Source organism: Bubalus kerabau, chromosome 15, assembly GCF_029407905.1.
Source record: "Bubalus kerabau isolate K-KA32 ecotype Philippines breed swamp buffalo chromosome 15, PCC_UOA_SB_1v2, whole genome shotgun sequence".
In the NCBI taxonomy this organism is placed as follows: Eukaryota; Metazoa; Chordata; class Mammalia; order Artiodactyla; family Bovidae; genus Bubalus; species Bubalus kerabau.
The window spans coordinates 17,719,058-17,740,725 of record NC_073638.1 but is presented as its reverse complement, the minus strand read 5'-3'; the positions used below and the strand labels follow the sequence as shown (position 1 = coordinate 17,740,725).

The 21,668-nt window shown below is 39.6% G+C and overlaps 2 protein-coding genes across 12 annotated transcripts in view; one reads left to right on the top strand and one right to left on the bottom strand.

The window, feature by feature from the left end:
- The window catches only part of ATM (ATM serine/threonine kinase), a 154,854-nt gene extending 135,953 nt beyond the window's left edge, over window positions 1-18,901 (bottom strand). For 2 of the 11 annotated variants that reach the window (XM_055547804.1, XM_055547799.1), the window contains exons 1-7: window positions 18,704-18,895; window positions 18,378-18,520; window positions 12,579-12,673; window positions 7,476-7,571; window positions 7,281-7,393; window positions 4,653-4,798; window positions 1,139-1,303 (exon numbers count right to left, since the gene is read on the bottom strand). In XM_055547804.1, coding sequence (XP_055403779.1) covers window positions 1,139-1,303; window positions 4,653-4,798; window positions 7,281-7,393; window positions 7,476-7,547 — 496 coding nt within the window. In that variant the 5' untranslated portion in view covers window positions 7,548-7,571; window positions 12,579-12,673; window positions 18,378-18,520; window positions 18,704-18,895. Of the gene's footprint in view, window positions 1-1,138; window positions 1,304-4,652; window positions 4,799-7,280; window positions 7,394-7,475; window positions 7,572-12,578; window positions 12,674-18,377; window positions 18,521-18,703 lie in introns of all 11 variants that reach the window. The other 9 variants (XM_055547803.1, XM_055547801.1, XM_055547802.1 and 6 more) reach the window with 9 other exon arrangements.
- A 129-nt stretch (window positions 18,902-19,030) lies between these two features.
- The window catches only part of LOC129628378 (protein NPAT), a 51,322-nt gene continuing 48,684 nt past the window's right edge, over window positions 19,031-21,668 (top strand). Inside the window, exon 1 of the mRNA XM_055547811.1 lies at window positions 19,031-19,218. Coding sequence (XP_055403786.1) covers window positions 19,182-19,218 — 37 coding nt within the window. The 5' untranslated portion in view covers window positions 19,031-19,181. The remainder of the gene's footprint in view (window positions 19,219-21,668) is intronic.

Sequence of the window (21,668 nt, the reverse complement as noted above, 5' to 3'; positions counted from 1 at the left end):
TCATGTAGGAACAGTAGAATACAGTGCAGGGCACCGATTAGGTCATGGTTTTACAGTCCACAAACATCTTATCTTGAAATGATAAACTGACAGTAAAAAAATACAGATAAATGTCTATTAAGTTATTACAACTTACCTTGAATACTTCTCAATGAAAAATACTGAGTTTCTAAATTTTCAGAGGCAGCTATATTAGAAGACTTTGACAGCTGGCTTAAAGTCACCTCGTTAAAGCCAAATACCATTCCCACCCACTAAGCCCACACAGAGCCAGAAATACTCTACCTCTGAAATCAATAAACTCAAAAATTTCAGTCTCTGACCAAATTTCCTTTGTGGTCACTTAGTACTTCTCACCTAGAAACTGTAAACAATTCCTCGCTGGCATCCATCCCACTCTACTTACCTTCTAAGTCACTGACTCCTATATATTCTATTATAGTAGTTTTTGATAAAGAATCCACCTGCAATGCAGGAGACCTGGGTTCAATCCCTCAGTTGGGAAGATCCCCTGGAGGAGGGCATGGAAATCCACTCCAGTGTTCTTGCCTGGAGAATCCCCATGGACAGAGGAGCCTGGAGGGCTACAGTCCATGGGGTCGCAGTCGGACACAACTGAGTGACTAAGCACAGCACAGCACCTTACCAGTAACCTGCTAACTGCCTAATCCAATTGATACTTCTGTGTCTTACTACCTCTACAACACTTGAAACACACCTCTTCCAACTTGAAACTCTCTTGCTTTCCCTTTTATGACACCTCTCTCTGTATTCTTCTTTCTACTCTATGAATCATTGTTGAGTTTAGGTGTTACTGATCTGTGAACTCACTTCCTTCTAACTTTTGGTTTACTTTGTTTTTTTCTGTCATTGGACTGCCAAGCCTTTGAGGAGAGATATGGCATCTTTCAATTCTGCAATTTAAGTTCTGATAGCAGGCACCAAATACATTATTAGTGATAATAATTTAGGAAGTAAATAATACATAAAAACTGTTAAAATCTATAACCATTTAATTTTACCAAGGTACTGTTAAACTGTGAGGTCATTTGGGAGATATATATAGTCTCTCAATGCTCTTCTGGCAAAATTTCATTTCACAAGGAAAAAATCACAAACAATAAACTTCAAAACGTACCGAGCCACTGTTGCTGAGATATTTCACACCAGTATTTCCTCACTGAAAGAATGTCCTTCAGCAATATATTGCTACAATCAGCTCCATAAATAGCACCACTGGATGAATCTTTCACTGTATCCATGATATAATTCAACAGTTCTTGACATTTCAGCCTGGGTGCTCCTATTTAAAAATAAACAAGCAGAAACATTAATCTCAAGAAAAATATGTTAAGGATGCTTGGAATAGCAACTGTATGAACCTCTTTCTCATAAAAGAGTGATTAGAAAATTACGGCCCTTCGGGCAAAATTCAGCCAATCATCTGTTTTTGAAAACAAAGTTTTATTAGACCACAGACATATCTACTAACTTACATATTGTTTATGGCTACTTTCATGCTAAAACGGCAAAGTTGAGTAGTTGAGACAGAGACTATACAGCCTGCAAAAGTCAAAAACATTTATATCTGGTCCCTTTACCAATCTGGTAGTCTGAAAAATCTGCAGGATTATATAACAAAAACAATCCTTCACTCTATCCTTAATAATTCACAATTTCTGACATTAGACCTAAAATGATTCAGTTTCTCGGTGTTTTTAATAAAAATCTGAATTTATTAGAATAAGATATTAAGGAGACTATTATTTACTTTGAAAAGAAAATTATTTTCAAGTCCTATAATAGCATTTATTGCATACTAATATATAAGGCTATAATTTTTAGTTTTGTTTATTAGAGGTCCTGAAAGTTTTATATATATATATAATGTGTGTGTGTGTGTATTATATAATGGATATATTCTTATAGGTAACAACAAACATTTAAAAATTACTTAGTTACTTTTGTTACAGTAAATCATGCTGGTGTCACAGTTGAAATTTTTCATATTTCACTACTAACAACCTTAAAATTACATATATATTTTTTGTTGTAAGCTATGAGCAAGTCATTATGTACATCTGAATATATACTAGTTTAGAGTTTTTTGTGATAAGACTAGTTGTATTCAGTATAGAAATATGATAAATAAAAATACACTGATACAACTAAAAAAATCATTGCTCCTTGACCTTTTGCCTAAAATATTATTTTTACTAATGACTTGTATTATAATTTTAGAAATCTGGCTAATGATGAAATGTACAATCACAATATCCTCTGCTGTAACACCCTGTGCATTTCTCTTATAGTCTTTGTAATATTTTCTTAACTATAACTTCTGTCATAGTTGAACAATATTTGCTTACTGGTTCCTTTCCAGATACCTCTTTTTTTCTCATCTCTGTTTCTTTCATCTAACCTTAGATGTTAAGCAAGTTTGGCAAGATTTAGACATGTGTTAAATTCCCATCAACCCTCAAACTGTTTGAAAAAAAAATTTAAGAAGTGAGATAACATGATAGTACCAGCCTGGTCTTGCTCTGAAATTAACAATGTTTAAGTTGCAAAGTAAAACTCCAAAGAAAAAGAACTCTTAAATAAAAATATACTTTAAAATGTGATCCCCATTGCTAATTTTGCAATAGAAGGGTTTTCTTCACTTTAAAGCAAAATTCTAAGCGGCATACTTTTCTGATGGGCTACGAATGAGCTACAAGTATCTTTCATTCAATCATAAACTCTGTAAGACCATATTAATATCTATTAAGAGCCCAGCAGTAGTAGCCAAGAACACAGATTTTAATAGATACAGAGCAAAAGCAGGTGCAAAAACATTTCAGTGTGGTTTTCTTTTGTCTATGGCTGGAGTCTCTTCTCAGGACTTGGAGCTATTCACATGAAATGGCATCTCAGAGGAGACAGAAAACTAAATTTTTGCTAAAGCCATTGTCTTTAGACTAAACTTGCATCCTATCATTCTGAAGTATCATTTACTAACAATTCTATATCCTTCTACTTAATAACGTTTACCCATATTCGGCTTTTCTGATTCTTAAACTAAACTTGGCATCACAAAGCCACTTTCTGAAGAGTAAATAGTTTGAGTCCAAGTTCCTAAACAAATATTTCTGCTTCTAGCTTTTCAGCACTGTATGACAACCATTTCCTTAAAGAAAGCAATTTCTGCATTCTAGTTCAAAAATATTAGCTTTTCAAAACATCAACCATGTAAGTATAAAATGGGAGCTATGCAGCTCATCAGGAGCAAGAAAGAACTTGTCTTTTTTTTTTATTTATTTATAATAAGCACGGTGCTGGTTGAGTATGGGTTCTGACTGCCAAGAAAGCTAATTGATCTTACAATGAATTAGTTAAAGTATAGAATAAAAGATATCCAAGCCCTGTTCCACTCCATACCAATCAGAATATGCCTATAAGACTGAGTCCCACACATTTTAAGAGAGAGAATAAAACCGAGGGATATTTACAAAAGTGACAAAAAAGTAGGCCATACGAGCTAGAGGAAGTGGGTCTGTTTAGCTTATAGAAGAGGACTCAGGATATATCATGTCTAACTTCAATTATCTCAAAGGACATCATATTAAAAAGATTAGTATTTTTCTGTATTATCTCAGAAAACAGAAGCAGTAACAAACAGACAAGTTTTCCCTACTATGAGAACCACTCAAAGATAGAAAACGAAGCCTCAAAGGTATGTTTAATCATTAAGACTATCTAAGTGCCAGGGATATATAGATGAATGGGTAGATGAAATAATTTTTTTTTTTTCCAAGCTCTAACGAGTAGATTCCTGCCACGCAAAGTCCATAATTAAGGTCCTGTTACAGTAGCCTCTGGAAACTCATTTCTAAACTGCAGGTGATACAGACAGAAAGGATGTATTCTGTCTGCCAGCGGAAGCCGAGGCAATGGAGATTGCATTCCAGACCCAGCGGCCGCCAGCAGCCTAGACACCTGCATATGACAAAGGGATGGGGATCCAGGAGGAGCTGAGAGGTGCATTAAGTGTTCAGATTTGAAAGGCATCAAACCATCCCTCCAGCTACAAAAGAACCTTTGAAAGCCATGACATTATCTTTAGAGTAAAAAAAAAAAATGTTGTTTAGTCACTCAGTCACATCCAGCTCTTCATGACCCATGGACTGTAGATGGCCAGGCTCTTCTGTCCATGGGATTTCCCAAGCAAGAATACTGGAGTGGGTTGCCATTTCCTTCTCCAGAAATACTATCTTTTAATTCTTTCAACCCTGAGATTCTATCATTCTATGCTTGTATAACAGGCTTCCCTTGGGACTCAGCTGGTAAAGAATTCACCTGCAATGAGGGAGTCCTGGGTTCAATCCCTGGGTTGGGAAGATCTCCTGGAGAAGGGAAGGGCTATCTACTCCAGTATTCTGGCCTGCAGAATATTGTATAGTCCATGGGGTTGCGAAGAGTTAGACATGACTGAGTGACTTTCACTTTTACTTTTTCACTATGCTTGTATAAATTCCTCCAAATATTTGAAGCTATAATATTAAAAATCATTATATGTACTAGAAATCAGAGTTAGTACTCAACTTTTATCTCACCATATTCAGACCAAACTCATGAAACAATAACCCATTAAGCCAAGTAACAGCACTTACTTTTATTTGCACATTTGATGAAGCACTTGACCAAGCTACTGATTTCTTGCATCTTTTTCTGCCTAGTGGCTTGTGTCGAGGCTGATACATTTTGTCTTGCTGTTCTCAGACATTCTGTTTCTTTCTGAATATATTTCTGTAAAAACCTTCAAAAAAATGAAATGGAATTCCAGAAACTTGTTAAATACTAACATTATTTTTTAATAGTTTCAAAATGTTCTTCATGCCATCATAAAGAGCTTTTAAACCACACTTCTTCAAACAAGGTACACTAACCAAAACAATTACATTTCCAAGGCCAAGCCCTCAACACCAATTTAAAGTCTGGTCTACAAAGTTCTTAATCTATTAACTTCCATGATTTTTTACTGTTTTCCTGCCTGCTTTCTCATTTATCATCAAAAGCTTGCAATACAATTAAGAGCTCTCAATTCTTTCTCACCTCTTTCTGCTATTTAGTACATGACATGTATGTGTGTGTGTGTGTGTGTGTGTGTATTACATGACCTACTATTAGGGAAATTAAAATGGAGGAAGTCTTGTCCAAATTCAGAAGCAACAGAGTAGGGCTGTCACCTCCTTCTGATCTGCCTGGACACTGCCTGGATTTCATACCTGCCTGCAAGCATAGCAAGTCAGGGGGCACTTGAGTTAAGAAAGGAATGGGTCTTGGAATCTCTTAAGCCCCTGAGGACCTAGCCAGTCCCCCAGGGTCTAAAACGTCTTATGACTCACAAGGTGAAACCACATTGTAAAAATTAAATCAGAGTTTCATTTGTGCATGCAAACTGAAGATGATATCAGTTTGTGGCCTGGGATTATAAATGAGAGCCCCTAAAATAGCAACTTGAAGTCTCACCCTTGGGGTGGACGTACAGCCCAGGACCTTTTCCCAATTGGGACTCCAGATTGCTGTTAACAAGGGACTTCCCAGCACTGTTTAAGTCTGAATGTTGGTTGGCCCAATTTGGTGATGTATGTGCTGTTACTCTTCTCTATTGTTTCTATTTCTGTTCTTTTAATAACTGCAAGGAGATCCAACCAGTCCATCCTAAAGGAAATCAGTCCTGGGTGTTCACTGGAAGGACTGATGTTGAAGCTGAAACTCCAGTATTTTGGCCACCTGATGCGAAGAGCTGATTCATTTGAAAAGACCCTGATGTTAGGAAAGATTGAAGGCAGGAGGAGAAGGGGACGACAGAGGATGAGATGGTTAGCTGGCATCACCGATTCAATGGACATGAGTTTGGGTAAACTCTGGAAGTTGGTGATAGACAGGAGGCCTGGTGTGCTGTGGTTCATGGGGCTGCAAAGAGTCAGACACGACTGAGCTACTAAACTGAACTGAAATTAAGTTAAATAATCATCTATTAAAAGTTGAACTTATTGATTTGTAACAAGTGATTTCTTTTGTTAACAAATCCTTTGAACCTAAAACAAAAGTAAAACTTTCAGCAAAATAGGAACCTCCTTCCTAAAGAGTTGGTAAGGTTTCCAGCCCTAATTTAAATGAAGTCTGCCTATAAGATATTCATGATTAGCTGGAAGTGTTAGGTACACAGATGGCCTACATGATCAACTAATGCAAAATATTCATCTTTAGATAATAACGGTATTTGTAGTAGGCTTTTCTGGGGACTCAGTGGAAAAGAATCTGCCTGCAAATGCAGGAGATGTGGATTCAAAACCTGGGTCAGGAAGATACCCTGCAGAGGAAATGGCAACCCACTCCAGTATACTTGCCTAGGGAATTCCACGGACAGAGGAGCCTGGTGGGCTAGAGTCCATGGGGTCACAAAAGAGACAGGAATAAGTGACTAAAACAACAAAAATTATTTGTGGCATCTGAAATAAAGTAAGGAACCACAGGAAAAGAAGTGTGTCTTTTTCATGTTATCCACAATGAAATCCTCAATGGTCCGTCTAGTGCCAAATAAAAACTAAAAAATAAAATAGATTATCTATTCTAAACACTCAAGAATGACTATATACTCATATTTCACTAGACTGAAAATGTTCTTTCAAGTTTATCAGTATTCTACGTTACTTTAAAATACTTTATCTTTCCTAAGTCTTACCACCTATTTCTAGTTATGAATGGATTTCATAACTGAAAATTATGCCCTTATATAAAAGCATCAATTCTGTTTGCCACTCCAGTCAAGTAATGAATTGTGTCTTTCCAAAGCATGAGCTTTGTTTGTTAACTGAAATCATATGGAATTTTTCTAAAATTCCTTTTTACTTTTTTATCATGTTTATATATGGCAGTTACTTAGAGCAATATTTAAAGATGTCAAAGTTATAAAGGACTTATTATAACTTAATTTTATTCTATAATTTGAAATAAAGTCTTATGAATGAAGTGATATGAAAGAAATTCTCATCTTGAGTGAGATATGTCAAAGACATTTTATTGAACAAATAATTCAAAAATCTTAACTTTTTTATATGAACATCCTTTAAAAATTATGTTTCAGATAAATATCGAGCATCAATTTCGTATGCAAGGCACAACGATATACAAGGAGCAAAGATAAGTTGACCTATATACACACAAAAATATCACAACAGAAATAAAAATGAAAGAGAAAAGTAAGACAGAAAAAAAAAATTAGAATCGAATACCTAAAAACAGCATCCCAATTCAAATATTTCCCTTGTTTGGAATCTGAATGGTGATCTAAATGTCGAACAGTTTCAGGATCCTCAATCAGGCGCTTAAATTTCTCAATCTCTCTCTGAAAATGAAAAAGAACAAAATAATGAGTTACCAATCACACATACATTTCAAAGAAAGATTAAATTTAAGTAATTTACTACCCTTCGCTCTGTAGCTTTATCAAGTTCTAGTTGACGGCAGCAAATAAGCAGATCATTAAGTGCTAGACTCATGATTCAGAATTTCAGAAAACGTATCTGTAAAAAAATACATATATATGTAAAATTATTTCAGATTGTGGTATTATATAGTTAGATCTAACTATAACTAGAGGCATAACAAAGCATAATGATTTTTCTTAGTATTTCCATATTTAAATGATTTTCTTAGAATATATCAAAACAAAGCCTTAACATGCAAATGTATTGAAGGTGCAGCAGGATAAAAATAAGAAATGTATAATTTACTTTATTGTTCTGAGACCTCTTCTAAGAAACATGACATTTATATTAAAATATAAAAGATGAATAAAAAGACTGTCAGGCAAAGAATAAGGAAAACAGCACTTGAGGATTTAACACTGACTGAACTATTCAAAAGCACCCTTTTTTATAGATAGTGACTTGCCATTTTCCTGAACCAAAAGCTTAAATTGTGTTTTTGAATTGATATGTTAAGAGGTTCTCAGAGCTAGTTAGCCCTGCCGAGCGCTTACATCTCAACTGGATTTATGGTTCTCATTTAATACATAAAAACAGAGGAAAATGATACTATTGTTACACAAGGAAATGAAGGAAATTACATGCTCTAGTGACAGCCACGTAAGTTCTACTCAATCTTTTAAGATCAAGCATATTTTTCTCCCCCTGCAATATCTCATAGAATCTTAAAATTGGGAGGAACTGAGAGACCATGTCCAAACTTCCTATAAAGGAAGAAATTTCTCCAACAAAATTACTACCGTCTCTTTAGACACTCAGAACTACCTCTATTGGCAGATAGCTCTAGTTGTCTTCTCCATTTATATTCAGCAGTTGTGTTGATTCCTTTACCCCTCCTTTAAAGTTACAGTAATAAATGAGTTATTACAACCTCCTTTCAGTTCAGTTCAGCTCAGTCTAAGTCATGTCCAACACTGCAACCCCATAGACTATAGCACACCAGGCCTCCCTGATCATCACCAACTCCCGGAGCTTGCTCAAACTCATGTCCATCTAATCGGTGATACCATCCAACCATATCATCCTCTCTTACTTTTACAACTTCCTTTACTGTGCTGTATAATATAGGCTGTTGATTACTTGATAGCCATTTTCATTTGACTGTATACTTCTTGAAGACAAGAACTGTTGCTTTCATTTTTCTGTTATAGCTTTATCAAGAACTCTCCCTTCTTGCTCAAGCTTAGTTTAACCCCTTTTGAGTCAATAATGAAAATAAAATTGGGATTCTAACCAATGAAATGGTTTTTCCAGTGGTCATGTATGGATGTGAGAGTTGGATTGTGAAGAAAGCTGAGCGCCAAAGAATTGATGCTTTTGAATTGTGGTGTTGGAGAAGACTCTTGAGAGTCCCTTGGACTGCAAGGAGATCCAACCAGCCCATCCTAAAGGAGACCAGTCCTGAGTGTTCATTGGAAGGACTGATGCTGAGGCTGAAACTCTAATACTTTGGTCACCTCATGCGAAGAGTTGACTCATTGGAAAAGACCCTGATGCTAGGAGGGATTGGGGGCAGGAGGAGAAGGGGACGACAGAGGATGAGATGGATGGATGGCATCACCAACTCGATGTATATGAGTTTGGGTGAACTCCGGGAGTTGGTGATGGACAGGGAGGCCTGGCGTGCTGCGATTCATGTGGTTGCAAAAAGTCGGACACGACTTAGTGACTGAATTGAACTGAACCAATGAAAACACCTTAGCAACATCCAAAGAACCATACAGGCAGGTACCTATATTGCTAATATGTTATTTGTAATGTGAAAAAAATGCATGCTTACTGAACATGTGACACTTTCAAGACATGGTAGCTCTAAACTGTTTTTTTTAAGCTGTGTTGACTTTGCTTCTCCCTATCCATCTCTCAGAGATTGATTATTTTCAAGAAAACAAAACAGTTCCGTATTAATCCATATAAATAGGAAATGTTCCTTCACTGATACAAGCAACAATATTTACTTGGCAACTACTGTGTTCAAGGCACTGCGCTAGGGATAGAAACTAAAGAACAAATCCTACCTTCATGGAGTCATAACTAGTTGGGGAGAGTAACAATAAACTAGTACACTGATAAGTCAATGCATAATTCCAAATTGTGACATATGCCTCAAAGGAAGCAAATACTATTTATGGCCACCAGATGAGAAGATTCAACTCACTGACAAAGACCCTGATGGTGGGAAAGATTGAGGGCAAGAAGAGAAGGGGACAACAAGGATGAGATAAATTGGATGGCACCACAGACTCAACAGACATGAGTTTGAGTAAATCTAGAGATAGTGAGGCAATGGCACCCCACTCCAGTACTCTTACCTGGAAAATCCCATGGACAGAGGAGCCTGGTAGGCTACAGTCCATGGAGTCGCTAAGAGTCGGGCACAACTGAGCGACTTCCCTTTCACTTTTCACTTTCATGCATTGGAGAAGGAAATGGCAACCCACTCCAGTGTTCTTGCCTGGAGAATCCCAGGGAGAGAGGAGCCTGGTGGGCTGCCATCTATGGGGTCGCACAGAGTCGGACACGACTGAAGCGACTTAGCAGCAGCAGCAGCAGCAGAGATAGTGAAGGACAGGGAAGCCTGGCGTGCTGCAGTTCATGAGGTTGCAAAGAATCAGACATGACTTAATGACCGAAAACAACAAAAAAATAAGTAAAATTTACTTTTTATAAACTACCAAAGAAAATGTATCAGAGGAGCTTACAATAAAGCCAAGATCTGAATGAACTGATGCCAATCACAGAAAGAGTTAAGAGAACCAACATCTTAGAGAAGGAGGCTAGCCTAGCCAAAGGTTCCTAAGATGGAAAAGGCAGAGAATGTCGGAGGAACTTTAGATAACTAAAGGAACTAGAGTAGTTAGCTAGAGTAAGAGCATCACTAGATAGAGTTTAATTCAATTAATATATTAATCCACAACAATTTAGGTTCCAGTCCCAACATGCAACTGGTATGGATACATATTTCTTAAGTAATAGCTTCTGAATTGGCAAATCCATTGTCCTTTGCTGATCTCAACCAAGTTGATCCCTTTGCATAATTTGTCAATGATGTTTATAACTGATCTTCCTGGATCTAATTCTGCCCTTGGCATGCCATTCTCATCTTAATGGTAAAAGTGTGGGCTCTGTGGTCAGACTGTACTAATTCATATCCTGGTCCTGCCACTTAAAAACTGTATAACCTTGTTGTTGTTTAGTTGCTCAGTTGTGTCCGACTCTTTGCAACCCCAGGGACTGCAGCACAACAGGCTTCCCTGTCCTTCACCATCTCCCAGAGCTTGCTCAAACTCATGTCCATTGAGTAGGTGATGCCATCCAACCATCTTGTGCTCTGTCATCCCCTTCTCCTCCTGCCTTCAATCTTTCCCAGCATCACAGTCTTTTCTAATGAATCAGCTCTTCGCATCACGTGGCCAAAGGATTGGAGCTTCAGCATCTGTCCTTCCAATGAATATTCAGGGTTGATTTCCTTTAGGATGGACTGGTTGGATCTCCTTGCAGTGCAAGGGACTTTCAAGAGTCTTCTCCAACACCACAGTTCAAAAGCATCAATTTTTCAGTGCTCAGCCTTTATAGTCCAACTCTCACATCCATATATGATTACTGGAAAAACCATAGCTTTGACTATACAGACCTTTGTCAGCCAAGTAATGTCTCTTTTTAATACACCGTCTAGGTCGGTCATAGCCTTTCTTCCAAGGAACAAACGTCTTTTAATTTCAGGGCTCTGTAATCACCATCTGTAGTGATTCTTGAGCATTGTTTCCCCATCTATTTGCCTTTACATGCACTTTACCTTCTGTCTGAAGGCTCCTAGAACCCTGCAGGGCAATTTAACACTGCAAGGTCTCACCACAAATGGAACTGATTCTCCCAGGTTGAGTTTCTACAGAATCTCATCCACTCCTGTACCATCACAATACTCTTCTATCACATTTTCACTCTGAATTATAATAGTCTTTTTACTTATCCATACCTGGTAAAAACAGCAGCCAACACTCTTGAGTGCTTACTGTGGAGCCCTAAACTGAGGTCATAGGTGTGGAGCCCTGTACCAAGGTCACAGGATAGAAATTTCTGCAACTGACAAAGCCCCAAAGCAACTGTTGCCATGAGCCTCTGTATGTAAACCAGCCAGCACCCTGACCCTGTTCCTGTAAAATACCCATTCTATAGCATCCTAACCAATCACCTAATGCCACCATCCCAGTAGGAATTTTCTGTCTTGAGGCTATAAAAATTGGCTACAAGCCTGCAAAAGTGTTCGACTCTCCTTTGAGCCAGCCCACTGTTTTAATGGCCTCTCCCACTCTAATCTTACTCTCCTCTCATTCTTCCTCATGTCTGGAAATTCTTTTCCAACCTGTGTACAGGCCACGACATTTTTGGTTGCCCGTGTAGGGACTTGGGGTCTCTTCCCCCACCTCCTGGCCTCTCGTTTCTCATAGGGATCTCTGCCAACAGGCAAGTGGCTATGGAAGCAACTGAGGTCGTCTGGCCAGGGTTACCCCCTGGTATATTCCAAAGGCCCCACTGCTCACTGCATTCCAGTAGCTGCCACCTAGATGGGTGAAGGTCTCTCCTTTTGACTCCTTTCTGAGGATTAGGCCAACCAATACTGTGTGGGCACAGGCCAGGTTGTGTGGGCACAGGCCAGGCACTTAAAAGCCACTATGGTGTCTGCCAGATGAAGACTCCCATGTGAGGATAAGGGAGTCATGGAATGAATCACACCACAAGGGCATCTACCCCTAGCAAGACAACTTCCACGCTTCATGTTAGGCACATAGTGGTTGAGTCAAAACATAGAGCCCATCGTCCCCTGGCCACCGCCTCCCCAATAGGACTGTAAGGTGGATTCCTCAGCCTATCTTCCCTGTCACTTTCACTTCTTTCCTTTTTAGTCCAGATTGATTTACAGGAGCCTAAGTGTTGCCTCTGAGCCATTCCAAGAGTGCCCTCCACACTTCAGGGAAATGCCAAATGGTGAGTCAACCATGGTCGCTCCCGAGAATCTCCTTCTCTGCCTGGGTCACACGGTACCTTAGCTGAACAGTTCTCAGGGGTCACCTCTCACTGCCCGATGCACTTGTTGGGATGGTCAGCCATTTTGTGCCATCAGTCACAGGGAGAGATCACTGGAACAAAAGAGATGCCTTTCTGTCAGCTGGTGACTCTCAGTACCCCCATTCTATGGCATGCAGGCTAACAGTACCCACATTCTATGGCATGCAGGCTAACAGTGGGTTCTGGTATGTCCTGGGAGCCTCTGTCTCAGACTCACCCCTTGGCTATATTCTCTGGAACTGGAAAAATTTGACCCTGCAAAAGGCCTAGACCCAATACAAACTGGGGGAACAAAAAAAATGTCCTCTGAATGACACACTAGATTGTAGCACAATCCTTTAACTTCATCTCTTTTGCCAAAATCAGGGAAAGGACTCAGAGTTTCCTTATGTTCAGTCCTTCATGGCCCTTAGAATCTGGATTTGAGGGACTCATGCTACATGTGTGTTTCTGTTGCCTCCCTATCCCATCCCCCTATGCCTCCTTCTCCATCAGATTAGATGGACCCCTACTCGACCTTTCCAATCCCCACTTGATATCTATTGTTGGAGACTAGGAAAGGATTCTGAGGTTCCCTTTGGTCCAGGTCTTTCTCCTATATCCAAAAGCCTGAGGGATCAAAAACTCTCCTGAACATTCTAGAGAATTCCCTTCTAACTACTCCTGTCTCTCAGGGTGGGGAGGGACCAAGCTTCCTTCCCTACCCTTGCAAATTCCCTTACTCCTTCAGATTCTTCTGATCAAACAAGACCCCACTTCTCCCAGACAGGCAAATCCAAGATGTTTATCAGCTGTCTGTCTCTGACATGAGAGTCAATTTGAGCACTATTTGGTCTATATTTTAGTTATAAAACTATCACTACAGAAAGGAAAGATGACTTTTTGACACAGGATGGCCGTATATTGTTTAGACCCTGGAGAAAACTGGTTAAAATGAAATTTTTTTCTTGGAAACTTGCAAAAACAGTTCTTTTTGGATATGCAATTAAAAACAACTAGCTTGTTAAAAAGGCCTGCCTAGGGAAAACTTGATGTTAACCCTTGCCAGGTCTTTGAAATACACAGCCTACTTTGCCTGAGACCTCAGCCTTGGTCAAATTAGAACTTCAAGCCAAGAAAAAAAAGTGTCAAAGAGACATTTTAAATCTCAACTGGAAAACTATGAGATCTCTATCTGTCCATCTGGATTTATGTATTTCTCAGTGTGTATCTTTTTCGATAATACTGAAGTTAAGATATAAATGAGCTCTAATTTAATTGGCCTAAAGAAAAGTAATTGCTTACAAATCAAACAATTCTAAATACAAGAGAAACTTAACTGAATGAATCTGAGGTTCACATGAGCTGGGAAATATTCAATATTAAGTATCTAGTATTAATGTTTGTTTGCTAATCTAATATAGACATGTCAAGTCATTAACATTAATATTTTCATTGTGCCTAGGTTTAACATGTTAAATAGTTATATTTTATATCTGTTACATGTTTGTCAACGAGGAAAATATCTCGAGTAAAGAAACTTCTAAAAAATAATATGCAAATGATATGAGCTTTTAGATAAACTCTATTAGGAATAAATATACTTTAGAAATGTCTGTCTAAAATAGTCTCTCCAGATTTTGGTAACCTGAATGTCTGCAGTTGTGCTAAACTAAGTGACAGAAGTTTATTGAATACCTAGGTCACTTCCAAATAAAATAAGATTCTGAAATATTCATCACTGAACACTAACTTCCTTTTACAGAGAAACTAAAGAGATTTGGGACTACTCATAAATATGTTTGGTGCTACTCTGAGATATTTTCTATAAGAAAGCAAAGGTTTTTTTTTTAGAAATTATCAGATATTTATGCTCACCAATCTACAGAATGCTAATATAAAGGTCAGTTCTTGGTTGCTTAAGCAAAGTAGGATGAATGTTTTTAATAAAGAAGGTATGAGGAATGAAATTGCATTTTATGAAGGGAAAAGGAAGTAAGTCTGACTTACAGGTGGTTGCTTCAGGATGCGAGAACAAAGTAATTGGTACAGAAAGTGATAAGAAGTTTTGTGGAAAGTGGACCCTGAGAAAAGTTTTGTGCATGGTTAGGACTAAGTTTAAAATAAATTTAAGTAAGTTTGCTTTTAAATGAATTTAAATGCTGATGCAAAAACTTAAATTTGGCCTTTCTCTCTGTTAAGATTCTAATAATAATAATTCTAATAATAAATAATAAATAAATAATAAATTCTAATAATAAATTTAAGTTTCTTTACCTCTTAATTGATCTGTTCTATATTTGCCTTTGAAATCCTTTTTGCTACTTTGGCTAAGTGAATAACTATTGTTTCACAGTGACCAATATGAGCCTATCTGACTGTTATAAACCCTTTTGATATTTATTGACAAAACTTTCCAAATGATTTGACTTTTAGCTAACTTTAGGATGCTTCAGAGGGCCCCTGAGATGTTCCAAAAAGAGATATTAAATTACTTGGGTTCATTTGACATGTTAAATTATATGAGAAGTACTGTTGGAGGAATGATGAATCATCTCAGGTTATATTGTATGGTTGATGCTTCTACTGTAGATATCCTAAAAATTATGTGGAATACATGAAAATCTGATATGTCCTGGTAAAATGTCAGTTATAATTCTAGTTACCTACCATGTTAAAGTGTTACATGTCACAGCAATGACCAGGTTTCTTTGTCAATGGCAAGTTAACCAAATTTTAAACATGTCTTCTGTAGTTTCACTCTGATGTCTTTGTCTTTGCAAGAATACTGCTACTTCAAGATGTATGGAAAAGACTTTTCTAAGGTTAACCAAATAAACATATTTTATTATTAACAGTAAGCTGGTACCAGACTGGAATTTGGTAGACTCTCTCTGTTAAGAAAAGAAGTTTTCTTAGAATACAGCTTTTGATCACAGATTGTGAATTTCTTTGCCTTTAAGTGATTTATATTTGTTTCTAAAATCTTTTGTTACTTTGTTAAATAAGCATTATTTCACCATGATCTATAAAAATTATGATAGATGTAGACAAAGCTCATTCTGCTTCTACAAAAATTAACCCCTGTCAATTTAAAGCATGGCAATGGTCCAAAGAATGGTCCACTCAAATCCACCCTTTGAGTGTACCACTCCACTCAGAGTCTACACAAAGAGTCAGACACAACTGAGCAACTGAATTGAACTGAGTCTACTCCTAAATTGGGGAATTAAAAATGGGTGAATAGCTGCTAATCAGAATCAGGGCTAAGGTAAATCCAAGATGACCACTTGGATTTTCCCAGCTCCCTGACAAACCTCATTTTTATTTGATGAGTTAAAGCCTTCTCTGGCTACAGGGTTAATGTCCTCACAATAGAGAAAAAACAAAAAAAAATTATGCTTCACTGAATATTAAGTTCTAGCGTTGTTAACTAAGGTCTGTTTACTAAGACTCACTTCTGAGATAGTTGTTATATCGCTAAAAGGCTTAATTAGATTGCCACCAAGCTATAGTCTGCCTAGTCAAGGCTATGGTTTTTCCAGTAGTCATGTATGGATGTGCGAGTTGGACTGTGAAGAAAGCTAAGTGCTGAAGAATTGATGCTTTTGAACTGTGATGTTGGAGAAGACTCTCGAGAGTCCCTTGGACTGCAAGGAGATCCAACCAGTCCAACCTAAAGGAGATCAGTCCTGGGTGTTCATTAGAGGGACTGATGTTGAAGCTGAAACTCCAATACTTTGACCACCTGATGCGGAAAGCTGACTCATTTGAAAAGACCTTGATGCTGGGAAAGATTGAGGGCAGGAAGAGAAGGGGACGACTGAGGATCAGATGATTGGATGGCATCACTAACACAATGGACATGGGTTTGGGTGGACTCTGGGAGTTGGTGATGGACAGGGAGGCCTGGCGTGCTGCAGTTGATCGAGTCGCAAAGAGTTGGACACGACTGAGCAACTAAACTGAACTGAATTGAAGCTACAGTCATTTAACAACTAAGTCAAATGACCTGGGCACATACCATGCTATACCTAATGGAAGTTCTTGACTTAAATTCTTACTTATGATCTTACAACAACTGCTGCTGCTGCTGCTAGGTATATTATATTCTATGTCATGTTTCAGAAACTTGTTTCTTATGTTACCAAATGAATGACTAAGCCTATGATAAAATGCTGATATGCAGTTCCATATGAGATCAACTATTTTAATAATGTAACTCTAGACACGCGAAGAAGTAACAGGAGGGAATATTTTCCTGGACCAAGAGGTCAGTAAAACATGGATGGTCCAGAGACTTTTGCTACTCACAAGGCCTGGTCTAGTAACAGTACATTAAGTGACCTATCAATGGAATCTTCACTAGACTTGGGAATGAGCCTTCCCCGCATTGTGGGACACAGTGGCCATGAAATGCCTCCAAAACACGGTAAAAAATGTGGCTATGAAGGGGACCTGCTGACTGGATGTTGGTAATTGCCAGCTGCCTCTACAAAAATTAAATCATGACCACTGCAAGCTGCTGAGCTTCAGCAGCCCCTAAAAGAAGTTCAGGGTAGAGATCAGAAATAAGGCACTTTGTGTTCTGGGAAAAACTGGAAGAACAGGCCTTCAGAAAGTCAGATGTTTTCAGGTCAAGATTTTTATGAGCCCAAATTCTTGCATCCTCTCATACCTAGAGAAACACTTAACGTTACGGACCAATGTCTGGTCTTGGTTCTCCTGGTGAGCTCCTCAGCAGTTTTTCTACTTCTATTAAGCTTTGGGCCATGTTTCTTTAACTTTCTTGTTAAGTTTGTTTCTTCTAGAATACAACAAATAAATCTCCAAATAGTAATACGACTAGAATATCCCCCAGCCAATACCCAGACAATGCTGGAACAAGCTGCCATATCATTTTGTGGACTCTCACCTCCCTCTGTAAATGCACCCTGGCAGAAAGTGGGCACTGGGACTCAGGACCCCACAATGTCCCTGCTCAGCTTGAAGAAGCCAGAGTGGTCATTGCCCCATTCCCCAGTGACTTGTGTCCCCACAGCCTGAGACAAGGATAAGGTAGGTAGACAGGTAGTCATGAGCAGGGTCCGGCCAAAGTTTGGCCCATAAATAAAAAGAGGGGGGAATGTGGAGCCGTATACCAAGGTCACAGGAAAAAAATCTCTGGAACTGACCAAGCCCCATAGCAACTGTTGCCATGACCCTCCGGATCTAAACCGGCCAGTACCCTAACCCCATAATATGTAAGATACCCACCCTACTATCCACCCTATAGCATCCTACGGCTTCTGCTAAGTCACTTTAGTCATGTCCGACTCTGTGCGACCCCAGAGATGGTAGCCCACCAGGCTCCGCTGTTCCTGGGATTCTCCAGGCAAGAACACTGGAGTGGGTGGCCATTTCCTTCTCCAATGCATGAAAGTGAAAAGTGAAAAGTGAAAGTGAAAAGTGAAAGTGAAGCTACTCAGTCGTGTCCAACTCTTAGCGACCCCATGGACTGCAGCCTACCAGGCTTATACATCCATGGGATTTTCCAGGCAAGAGTACTGGAGTGGGTTGCCATTGCCTTCTCCTATAGCATCCTAACCAATCATCTAATGCCACCATTCCAGTGGGAAGTTTTTCTGTCTTAAGGCTATAGAAACTGGCTGTAAGCCTGCAAAAGCATTTGGCTCTCCCCTGAAATGGCCAGCTGTTTTAACAGCAGCTCCCACTCTAATAAATTTTATTCTCCTCCTCATTCTGCCTCATGCCTCGAAATTCTTTTCCAACCCCCACACAGACCACGACACTTACCACAGGATAAAATTACCACAGGGAGGATAGTACACAGTCAGCCGACAGTCAGAATTTTGAACTGGAGAGTGATTCCAAAGCCCAAGCTGTTAATCAGGAGACTGCAGTTTAAGCCTCTACAAATTGCTCGCTGATTAAAACTGCTAATTATAAGAGGGGAGAAAAAGATGATTAGTCAAGCCAGCTTCTTCGGCGGCCCTACCGTTGGACCCGGCCGAAGCGGAATCTCTGTAAGCGGTGATATCCACAGCCTACAAGCCCGCTCAACCCGCCTCCCCCAAGGCCCGAGCCGGCTGTCCAAGCACTATTCGGCTTCCGAATCAAACCTGGAGTGATCGCACAGCGTACGTTTCCAAAGGAAGCACTAAAGCGGACTGGCGCCGGGGGACTGTCTGCCCACAATGGCCAAACACGCACGCTCTCCCAAGACTCGCTTCCCCAAACACGGGGCTCATCTGAGGGAAACGCGCGTGCGCCCTGTCAGCCAATGGCGTGCGGCCCTGCGTCCGCCGCTCGCCCTCTAGCGCCTGCTCTGCCTCTCCGCTCCCGCCTTCCCGCCCCGCCCCCATCCAAATGTGAGGGCGGATGTGACGACAGCTCCAAGTAGAACGGAGGCGGGTTTCTTTTCGGCGCCTTTCTTTCTCCGGCGAAAGCGATTGGCTGGCGGGGAGCGAATGAGGCGGGACAAGTTGCCGCGGGTTCAGTGCCGCCAGTGGAACCGGGAGATGCGGCGCAGGGGCTGTCGCTGTGTTGGTTTTTATCCGAGTCTCGTCTCTCACTACGGTTTCTTCTGCGGCTTCGATCATGCTGTTACCTTCGGATGTAGCCCGGCTGGTATTGGGTAAGCGCCGGCGCGGGAGGGAGGGGTACTGGATCAGGCTAAGCCGGACGGAAGGACCTTTGGAGCCAGAGGTTTTTCCCAGGGAGGGGAAGCTTTGGGGCTTTGCCTCCCCACCTACAAGTTCAGACTGGCGGTGAATCTTCTTCAGTGGGAGGCTCGGGCGGTTTAAGTTTCTTTATATGTGAATGCTCCTCTCTTCCGAGACTCTCTGGCGAGGGGCGGCTGAAGAGAAACTCCGGGTGGAACACCTGAGGCCCGGATTTGGAGGGAAAGTCAGGCCTGCACATTTAATTAGAATCCTGCAGGGGAGTTGCCTACGTGATGGATGGACTGCGTGTTCTTCAACCTTGGGCTCACTTTCCCGTGTCAGAGCTGGGGCCGAATAAGGAAAAATAAAAGACTTCCCCAACCACCCAGCTTTAGCGAAGGACCTTCCTGACGGCCTTCTCGTAACTTGCCTTTAGAGCGACGAATTTGGAACGAATGAAGTGATCCTGCCTCTCTGTCCCCCAACCTCCTGCAAGAAGTCGTAGAATGTAGAGGTGTGAAACGCCAATTTCATACTTTTAAGACAGCAGCAATTCCTTTTTTTTTTTTAATTAGCAAGACTTTTCACTGGAAATGCCTTCCAGTTGAACGTATTCTAGTCCTAGTTTTTCCTCAGTTTGAAGAGTGACACTGCCAGTTGTCAGGGTGTATTGTCTGTGCAGGAAACGGGTTTTGTTGTTTGTCCCCTGAAAGAATAAAGAGTATTGTATTGCTGGGAATGAGAGCCACATAAAACTCAAAACCGAGCCAGATTTCCAGACATCATATGTGAATGGTTAAATGGTAAACATTTGTTCTCAAACTTCCCTTGGTATCCAAAGGCCATTACTAACATTATTTTACTGTCAGAAAAATTCATTTCTTATTCCCTTTTTAAAGTATTCTGCCCTGTACAAAAAAAGAAAAAAGTTTTTACGCACAGAATCTTGACAGGCACATTTTGCAGGAAACTTTAGAGGGTAATGGTTCTACCGTCTGTTTTTGGAGAAAATAATCACTTAAGTTTAAACTCATGTTTTGTTAATGTTTGGTTAATATTTTGCCCACTTTATCAAAACTGAATATCAACAGTTAACCTACATCGAAAGAAGAAAACTGTCTTGTAATTGTTATATTAATTAGGCTTATTTGTAAACAGATCCAAAGTAGACTTTCACAAAATTCACAATAAGACTGACATACTTTATTATGGTAGCTGTCCTGTTTGCTTTGTGGGATGTTTAGCAGCATCCCTGGCTTCTATCCATTAGATGCCAGCAGGGACCCAGTTCCCGCCTTCACCCAATTGTGAGAATAAGTGTCCAAATGTTTCCAGTATATTTCCTGAAGTGCAAGGACCACTGGCCTTAAGAAAGCAGTACGATTTTCTAACTGGAGTAATTTAAACAAACTTGTGAGTATTCTTGTAGACTTCCTTTTTCTTTAAAAATGGATAAAAATTACAGTCATTGTTTCTTATCCTAAAATTCTTATTTGTCATTCACATTCCATTTTTATTGCTACCAGTCCTAACAGTATGCGTCCCATTTCTCCTTTGGACTGTTTTCATAGTTTCTCATATAGTCTTGCAATTCATCTTATTTGTGGTTACAAAAATCTGCCTAAAGCATTCACACTACACCTCCAGTTCTAATAGTTGAAAGAGTTGTGCACTTACCAGAAATTTCAAGTTGTGCAAAAGAATATATACTACCAAAAAAAGCAAATCTCACCACTCTTGCTTTTTTCATTTAGCATTATCATGTCACCACGGAGATCTATGAATCACAAAACTTAGTGGCTTAAAAATTAACAGTTTTATTCTTTGCCTATGATTCTTCTGTCAGTACTCCCTCCCTCTCAGTACTCCTTCAGTCCTTCTCATTGTTGCCCCTTTTGTTCATCATGTTCTTGCAGCAAATCTTTGGTTGCTTAGTATGTTCCAGGCACTGTGCCAATTGCTAAAAATAGAGTTCTCCCCTTAGAATTTACATAATTAGGTTTTTTACCCTTACCCACACATACCAAAACACTTTCCTAGACCCCCACCTTTTATTTTATCTAATGCTCTATGTTACCCTTTTACAAGTCAAATTTATTCAAAGAATAAGCTCTCCTTAGTTACTGTACTTCCTTACTTAACTTTCATTCTTCAACATACTACACTGACTTTTGTACCTCACTACTCCATTTAAATAGCCTTGCTACTCGGCCATATCCAGCTATTGCCTTGCTAGAATTTCTTTAAATATTGTACAGGTCAAAATATATACGTCAAAGTGCCATTTGTTGTTTCTGGGCCACCAGTTTTGGTTTTATGTCATACAAGGTATTCTGCGGACCTCATCCTACAAGTCTCTTTTGCTTGATCTCAAGTTCTCAACATATGCCCTATGCCCCAGGCATTCCAAACTACTTGCAGT